Source organism: Betta splendens, chromosome 6 (genome assembly GCF_900634795.4).
Source record: "Betta splendens chromosome 6, fBetSpl5.4, whole genome shotgun sequence".
NCBI classification, from domain to species: Eukaryota; Metazoa; Chordata; class Actinopteri; order Anabantiformes; family Osphronemidae; genus Betta; species Betta splendens.
Window position 1 is genome coordinate 13,467,317 of NC_040886.2, and position 8,673 is coordinate 13,475,989.

At 46.2% G+C, this 8,673-nt stretch overlaps 2 protein-coding genes across 2 annotated transcripts; one reads left to right on the forward strand and one right to left on the reverse strand.

Moving 5' to 3' along the window:
* Window positions 1-614: 614 nt before the first annotated feature.
* Window positions 615-1,785, forward strand: fibina (fin bud initiation factor a). Its single transcript, XM_055509872.1, has one exon. The coding sequence runs from the start codon at window positions 759-761 to the stop codon at window positions 1,404-1,406; it is 648 nt and encodes a 215-aa protein (XP_055365847.1). The 5' UTR covers window positions 615-758; the 3' UTR covers window positions 1,407-1,785.
* A 2,447-nt stretch (window positions 1,786-4,232) lies between these two features.
* tmem276a (transmembrane protein 276a) lies at window positions 4,233-6,691 on the reverse strand. The gene is made up of 4 exons (XM_029154237.3): window positions 5,936-6,691; window positions 5,440-5,553; window positions 5,190-5,327; window positions 4,233-5,070 (listed from the first exon to the last, which is right to left on the reverse strand). The coding sequence occupies exons 1-4, from the start codon at window positions 6,336-6,338 to the stop codon at window positions 4,823-4,825; spliced, it is 903 nt and encodes a 300-aa protein (XP_029010070.1). The 5' UTR covers window positions 6,339-6,691; the 3' UTR covers window positions 4,233-4,822.
* Between the last annotated feature and the right edge of the window lie 1,982 nt (window positions 6,692-8,673).

Sequence of the window (8,673 nt, forward strand, 5' to 3'; positions counted from 1 at the left end):
GCTCTCTCGCTCCGTGCAGTAATGCTTTCACCTGCCTGAAGTCATCAGACTGAGCTCTAACTTCACAGGCTGATAATCCAATAGGAATATATCAACTCATATTCTCTTTCAAGGCTGATTAAATCTAATATTTAGGTTTGGTTGCGCTATAGCCCTCTGCAGTATTTGCAGTCGTCTCTTATTTATGTGAACTTTCTACTGTCGAGGTTTGTGTTAAAATTCCATAAGATGGAAACAGGACTCGACAAGTTTGGTTGAAGAGGAAGTTATTAAAGCACGACTTTATAGTTTTATTGTAAACATTAGATTAATAGGATTTTAAGAATTTTATACAGTTACATTCTGATTTTGTTGTGAGCAAAAATGTTTCATTAAAAACTAGTACAATATAAAGGAAAGTTAAAATGAATGAGCAGTATTTTCCAGGATCTTTTAAAAATAGGAAAGAATGTTCATTTAGCTTCAGTGGACAAAAGAAAAACAGCGAACACAGTACTTCTGTGTGTCCATAATCTTAATATGAGGCCGTTTTTATGTCATTGGCACAACCCGCGCTCCACTTGGAGCTAAGTCATATATTTGCCCTGACTTCTCTGGCAGTCAGCCTCGGGGACGCGCCGTGGCGCAGTAACCAGGGGCCGCAGGGGCCTCGTTGCCTCGCGCAGGCTGCGCCTTTTAGGTGACGGCGCGCTGTGTAACATGAGTCGCAGTACAAACCGTGCGCCGGCTCCGGACGCCAGTCCAGACGCTGTTCGCCAATGAGCGAGAGGAGGCGCATGATGGATCCCGTCCCACTGCTGCTCATCATAGTCGCATCTGCACCACTTTGCTGGGCAGTCTACAGCGGGCCCCTGCAGCCGGAGATCTCCAACGGCACCTTCCACCACTTCTTCGTCCCCGATGGAGACTACGACGAGACAGAGGACCCAGAAGTGTGCCAGATGCTGTTCAAGTTCTCGGATGCGCATCCGTGCGGGGCCTCTGAGGAGAGCGACGCCGCGGTGCGGGACGACTTCGTCATAACCAAGCTGCAGGCGGAGGACGCGGCGCGGCTGCTGGAGAGCGTCGGCCGCGCGGTAGCGCACGACCTGGACGGGGAGGACAGCTACGGCACGTTCCTCCAGAGGGAGGTGGCCCAGATCGGCGAGGCCTTCTCGGGCGTGGACAAGTCCCTGCTGGAGCTGGAGGTGAAGTTCAAGCAGAGTCAGGAGACGGAGCTGAGAGAGGAGCAGCAGCTGAACGGCTACGCGGTGAAGCAAGTGAGCGACATCCGGAGCGCGCTGAGGGAGACGACGGACGTCTCTCTGGGACTCAAAGATAAACACGAGCTGCTGTATCTCATCATTCGCAGCCACGGGACGAGGCTGAGCCGCCTGAAGACGGAGTTCCTCAATGCCGGGTTATAATGGTGAGACAGACGGGACGCTCCGGTTCAACCAGCGACTGGAAAGTTCATTGTGACTTATGATTGCGCGTCCTAACCTTTTGTTTTGAGCATTCCTTGGACCCGTGTCATAACAGGGAGTATTAACGAGAACATCCACGCATTCCTCTGAGTCAGGAGGGAAAAAGGAAACGTGAACATAAATTACTGAATGTCTGCGAGAAACCCTCTCTGTGCCACTTCTGAGGAAGAATTTCATCCAGCAGAGAGCGACTATGAAAATAAAAACACTCCAGTTGGATTTACTGGCCTCTGGATCAATAAAACTCAATTTCCTGTCTAAGTTATGATGTTAATGGTTTTGAGTTATTATAACTCTTCAAATAAATATCTAACATGTGTCACATGTGCTATTTTTTCCTCGCAAGCCAAACTAAATATTCCCCCTGTATCAAAAAAATGTAATGACTAGTTGTGGTTTCCGCGTCTGTCTGTTGTTCGGTGGTGGTAGCAGATCAGGCTTTGAAGCTTGAGGTCTGCACAAACACGGAGCCTCTGAAGTCTGAGAGCTCGATTTGAGCGGTGGAAAGTGACCCTCCTCCCGCGCCGCGTCCCTACGTCACCGTGTTTATTGTTGACGGCCACCAGTGGCAGACTCCACTGTCCCTTTAAGTGTCCCTGCCTAATTGGTGTCTGGAGTCAGTCACCGCCTCCCTCGTCCATCTGGAAGCCATCAGGAATGAAATATGTTTGTATGAATGCAGCCCATGTCGTCATCATTTATCCTTTTGTCCGTCACCAAAGTTCCTGGTCGCAATGAGACCGCATGCTGAGGTTCGTGGCTCTTCTGGTTGATGTCTTACTAGGATTTCTCTACAGGTCGTTTAAATCTCTGTCAAAGAGCTACAGCTTGGTTTTGATCTGACGTGGATCTGATTTTAAACCACATGGGAGGAAGGTAGCTCTGGATTTCTGGAAGGCATTAACTCTGCCCTTTAGGGTCACACACAGACGAAATAATCTGCTGTCAGAATGTTATAAATGTTAAGCGTATTCCTTTATTGTGTGAAAGGAAACTAAATAACTGCCACACGAGTGCCCGCTTTTTGGATATTGTCTCTGCAGATGTGGAGGAGCCAGATGTGCTGCCATGGGTGCAACTGAGTGTGATTTCCTCTGTCTGGATTTCCTCACAGTCCGGCTTCCCCTGAGGGACCCCTTCCTAAAAACAAGTCTCTGTAGCTCAGCACAGTTTGGGCCAACTCTGTCAAAAACCCAGAACTGCAGGATCTCCAGAAACCCAATACGTCTACGCTGCTCTGTATTTCCAAGGCCCCTGCACGGCGCTCCCAAGACGTGATTAAAAGATTCGGTTCAGATTTCCACCCAGTCAGTAAAGGTAATATAGAGCATGTCATGAAACCGCTCAGACGCAAACCACTAATCTTAATTTGTCTGCGTTGGCTAAAAGCATTAATTCCACCTATGGAAAATATTTGTCTGTAGACTGGTTTCAGGTCCCTGATGACCAGAAGCAGGAAAGTGTGAGTGTTAAGCCTGCTGCTAGAAGAATGCATTTCACTCACTGACAGGTTTAAGGACAAACAAAGAAAGGTCAGGAATGCAGACTGGAGCTGACCTGAGAACAGAGCCCAAAGCCACGAAACCGCAGGCCTCTACTGCTGTTATTAGGAAGACACGGGCAATTTGAAAAGTACAACTGCTCCTAGCTGTACTGCAGAACGTAGTACTGTAGCTGCAGCCATTCGTTCATCCTTCAGCTTGAGGAAGAACAGGGCTGCTCACTGGTGACACTCCACCCAACAGCAACGATGCTCACATTTGGCAACAACGGCGTTACGTCGAAGAGGTTTCAACCGAGCTCTGTGAATCTACATTGAGATTCTCCTGCTCAGCTTCTCCTTTGAATAAATGGCCACAGTTAATGAGTGTTTAACCAGTCGCACTGATCCAAAAGTAAATTTAGTAAAATAAAAAAACTAGGTAATACTGACTTTAAAATGTTTCAATATTTAAATTATTACAAATATATAAAGTACTAAATACAAGGGTTTAATAATAATAATTGAACAAGTAACTAATATGTAGAAAAAATGTGCTTCTTTCCATTGGTTTTGTTTATACATTTGCATTAAATATTTTGTTTTATTATATATCATTAAAAACATTTGATGATTTACTGGACTGATAACACGTCGTGCTGTTAGAATTTGTGTTTAAATTGTGAATTGTGCCACTGACTTGTCGCAGACGCGTTTTTTTGTCCAGGGGTGTGGATTCCTTTATGATGCCGTAATGACGCTGTATAGAAGACGGACAGAACAGAAACGTCAGGAAGTGAGCGAGCCTGCATTTGATCTAGATGACGGAAGGATTTCATTCCTCATTAAAGCTGTGGCAAAGTAATTACAGCCCACAGTGGCTGGAATGTTGTTGATGGAACATTTGATGTGATCAATCATAATATAAGTCAGCGTGTGATCAGAGGGATTGTAATGCACTTATCTGCATAATTACCTTTTAAGTGTGTAATAAGGGTTTTGTTTGTTTTTATTGCCGTTAACGTGCAGCAGACCGTTATTCGAGTTCTCCTGTTTTATTTTTGTGAGTTTTGTCGCTCGGGTTTTGTCACAGTTCAGCGGTTGCGTAAAAGCGACGCCTGCGAACGGCGGCTGGTCACACAAACAGCTGCTGTTTAAAAATAAGGCTGTAAAGGATTGGACTCCATTAGCGGGTGCAGCCTGGCGGCTGACATACCAGCGGAGTCGTGTGCTAACCCAGGGGATGAAACGCACTCAGAGGCGTCTAGAAGACGTCGGGGAGGAAATGGTTTTGCATGGCTGTTTTATTTCTCAAAAATATTTGATGGGAGTAAGACCTGAAGAACAATAAACATTTCCCTCAAACACAGTTGGTCTTAATGCGCATACTTCAATAAACACAAATGCATCTACATACATACAGTTCAAAAAGTACATGTACATATCTTGTTTTGAATGGGTACATAATGATACACGGTTGCCCTTTGAAATGTGGTAGTACACATCCATATGATTTTTTTCCTAATTTCCAAGTTGTGCTATTGATCTTCTTCCATTTTTTTTCTTTTTTACTCCTCTTCTCAAACTAGTAGGTCTCACTGGAAGAAATGTTGTATAATTATTCTCCTTTTGAAAAGCAAGCAATAACACTGAACAGTTCAATCATAGAGAGAGGGACAAAAAGCACCAGAGGAACTGAAATCGTCTTCAGTCAAATGTCACCTCTTGTCTGGGTTCACGTGTGCGAGAGCCCAGTGTCCTGTGCCACGTTGTGTGAAGCCTCTGTGCTCCGAGTCCCTGGTTGAAGGTGTCTCTGGTGCAGGGCTCGTCACGGTTTCAGGATGAGACAGGTGTCCGTGAGACGCGCGGCCCCCTGTCACACGCAGCCGTTCTCCTGCCTGGGCTTCTGCACAACGGGGGTTTGTGGGGGGTAGAGAGAAGGGGCCAGCGTGCACAGGAAGCCGGCGAGCAGCGTGAGGCCCAGCCCCCCCCACGCGCAGAACATGGACCAGCCGTAGCCGTGACTGATGTCCTCCGGTATGCCAAACATGTAGCGGGGGTAGCGGGACAGTTCAAAGTTGATCCCGGCCACACATGTGCAGAGGGAGATTATGCAGCACGTCCCTGTCAGGGAGGAAGCGAAACACAGGCTGGACACAGCAGCAACCGCACATCACTGACAAAGACGCCGCTGCCCCCCTGTGGTGACTCGGGGTACTGCACTTATGTAAAATACATCTTACCTCCCATGAGGAAAAGGAGCCCGGCGACATACTGCATCAGATCATGCTCCTTACAGCAGCCCAGCACGCCTATGACCCAGCCGAACAGGATGATGGATATGGCCATGCCTATGAAGCTGGCAGTCATCCTCTGGAGGTCTGCAAAGGCAGCGTTAGTTGGGGCGATGCCAAGTTTCTGCATAATCATTCATCAGATTATGAGAAGAAAAACATTTTTTCGGGGGGGGGGGGGGGGGGGGGGGCGACTCACGGAGCGCGTGCCACTCATCCTGCCTGATCGTCTTCGTCAGATTGATTGGCAGGTTTCTGGGGAGCACCGATGATGAGTAGTAGTATTTTATTGGTGCGCAGCGCGGAACCAATCCTGTGGATGTAAACAAGGCGAAAAAGAACACGCAAAGGCGCCGAGATGAGATGGAGAGGATAGCACAAGGCTCTCTGCTGCCACCCCCTCCCAAAAAGAGCACCCAACCCCCTTCCACCGCCACCCACCCATCCACCCACACCGCTGTAGAGTAGCTTATTGTACGCATCTCGCGTCTGTTACTACGGCTTGCCCTTTTGTGCTGGCAAATAATACAGCACGTCGAGTGTATTGTAACTGTACTCCGTGTTACACTGCGTAGGCCTCGAGGCTCTGTGCGCAGCATCAGCACCCTGGATAGCGCACTCGTGCACTAAGTATTTACCCACAGCGTCTCACAAACTACCCCGCGCGCACATTATAAGGCAACATATGATCCAACCTTTGAAGATCAAATCCTCTGTCTCCAAGTCGAATCCCTCTCGGTGGCACTTTCTCCACAGTCCGGTGATGGTGGAGTTGTACTGCCGACTGCAGAGGGACTCCATGGCCGGAGCGGGAGGCAAGAAGTGCCGCTTGGCCCGCAGCAGCATTTCGCCGCTGACACTGGATCCCTTCCGCTCCACATTTTTTTCCTTTGGCAACATGCGTAGCGGAAGGTTGTTGTTGGAGATGTAGATGTAGCCGGGGTCGTTTCTTTTGTTGGAATAATTCTTGCAGCGCTCCCGGTGCCTCCTCGCGTCGGTCTCGTACCAGTTATCCGTGCTGATCGCTATAGCTATAAGCCCCATGGCGCAAAACGCCAAAAAAAGACCCGCCACGGTTAAAGTCCTCATAGCAGCCATGTTCCATGCGTATGTCGCCTCGGTGCCGTGATAATTCACGGGACAGCAGGACTCCGCTCCCGGCTGCTGCTGTCAGTGTCTGAGGCTGGGAGCGAATTCAGCGAGATATTGACATCCGAAATGCTGATCCATCCCCAAAGCCCTCATTTCTTTGATTCTCAACTTCAGGCGAAAAATTCCGAGGCGGAGGATAAATACATTTGGGCCTCGATCAGCTATTTTGGTTGTGTCTCCCCTATGCCTCTGAACTCAGTCTAGCCTAGATCCCCTACTGGTCAGTCCAACAGCTCTCTCCCAGTAGATGGAGACAAAGCCAATATTTGAAACAGCCCAGGTCTGCATAGCGCTGTCATCATTTGCACAAACACATCAGTCTGCTGACTGATGACTGGTGGAACTGGTGATGGAACTCACTGTACCTCAGGTGCCACCCTCAGGTTTTTAATAGACACCTCTCCTGCTGTTGTCACAGTGTTCGGTTATGAAACACGGATTACACCCCACGCCGGGCTTCATTGAGTCTAGTGTCTTTTAGACCCAAACCCAACCAGATTAATTAGTTTTGCCTTTAATCAGCTCGTCCATATTAAATCATATAGATATGGACCATATTAAATTACTAATAGGCACAGGCTTTTAAGGTGGCTGTGGTCAAACCTTACCTATTTAAAATACTTAATGATCCCATCTAACGATCACTAATGATCTTCTTTTAGCTTCAGACAATGGTCTAGCTTCTGTCCTTGTCCTGTTAGATCTTAGTGCTGCATTTGATACAATTGATCATAACATTCTATTACAGAGACTAGAACATATCATCAGAATTAAAGGAACAGCAGTGAGATGGTTTAAATCCTTTTTGTTGAACAGATTCTTTGTTCAGGTTAATGTCAAATTCTCCACATGCACAAGGATTAGCTATGGAGTACCACTGGGTTCTGTGCTTGGTCCAATTCTGTTCAGCCTATGTCTCCTCTAGGTGATATTATTAGGAAGGATTTTATAAATTTTTATTGTTATGCAGATGATACAGCTATATCTGTCCTTAGAGCCAAATGAAACAGATCAACTAGTCAAAATCCAAAGTTGTTTAAAAGACATCAAATCCTGGATGTCCCAAAACTTCCTTCAACTTCCAGACCCAGTCCAACCATCCTGCCTGTGCTCTGTTGTTGCTTGTTTGTTGTTGTGCTGTGCTTTTCTCGCTCTCTATCTCTCTTTATCCCCTCACCTCAACCAGTCGAGGCAGATGGCCGTCCACATCCAGCCTGGTTCTGCTGGAGGTTTCTTCCTCGTTAGAGAGGGAGCTTTTCCTCTCCACCAATGCTGTTAAATTGTAATTATTACAATTAAAGGCTTGCTGTATGCGGGATTTTTTGGCTTTAGTTGTGTAAGGTCTTAAACCGTACCTTGTAAAGTGCCTTGGGATAACTTTGTTGTGATTTGTGAATTGAATTGAATTGAACAGTGAACCGGAAACAGTTTCATAACTCTGTGACTTTCCATCCAAATACTCAAAAACACTGTGTAATACTGTGTGGTTTATTAATCAACGTCTGTTGTTGTCTAATCACTATAATCAAAGGGCTCAATCATTTGTTGTGCTAATATTATATCGAGTTCAGTGTTTGAGACCTGCACTTGTGTCTGATTTGTTTTCAAAGGGCCAAACACACAGCACCAGCAGGTTCCAGACACACTGGCTCTGGACATTTCAGTCGTGTTTTCACTGGTTTCATTCTCATGGTCAGAGCTTCCTCTATTTAAACCATGGAGCCACAGTCAAAGAGGAAGAAGAGCCAATCCAAACTTTGCTTTTGGTTTCGCCTCCTGTGTGCAGTAACTGTTAGAAAGTCCTATTTTTAAAAGTCATACTGAGGCATACTCAGATCATGTATAAAATAAGCCAGAGTCCTGTCCAGGGGACTGTTTTTCTCATTTATTATGAAGCGCTGATTTATACAAGTATCATTTTATGTAGGTTTTAGGTCACATCTCAGCAGAAACTCATCTGACAAGTGGGGAAGTTGAAGCATACAAGGGAAGAACACATTGTTTATTTTAACAGCATGGCCTACTCATATATTTGAAAGTTTTATATGTGCATGTCAATGCAAATACCAACTTTTCTACATAGGAAAGAATAACATTTAGCATCACAAATACCTGCTGGTGATGCTTCCTCAGGACCATAACAAGCAGAACTTATTTTTTATAATCAACGCATCCATTGTATAATCATGCAGAAAATGTAAATGAATACCAGCGGTTCATGCATAACTGTCAGCCATCAGGAACTAGCTGACCAGATGAATCTGATAATTAGATAATGTGA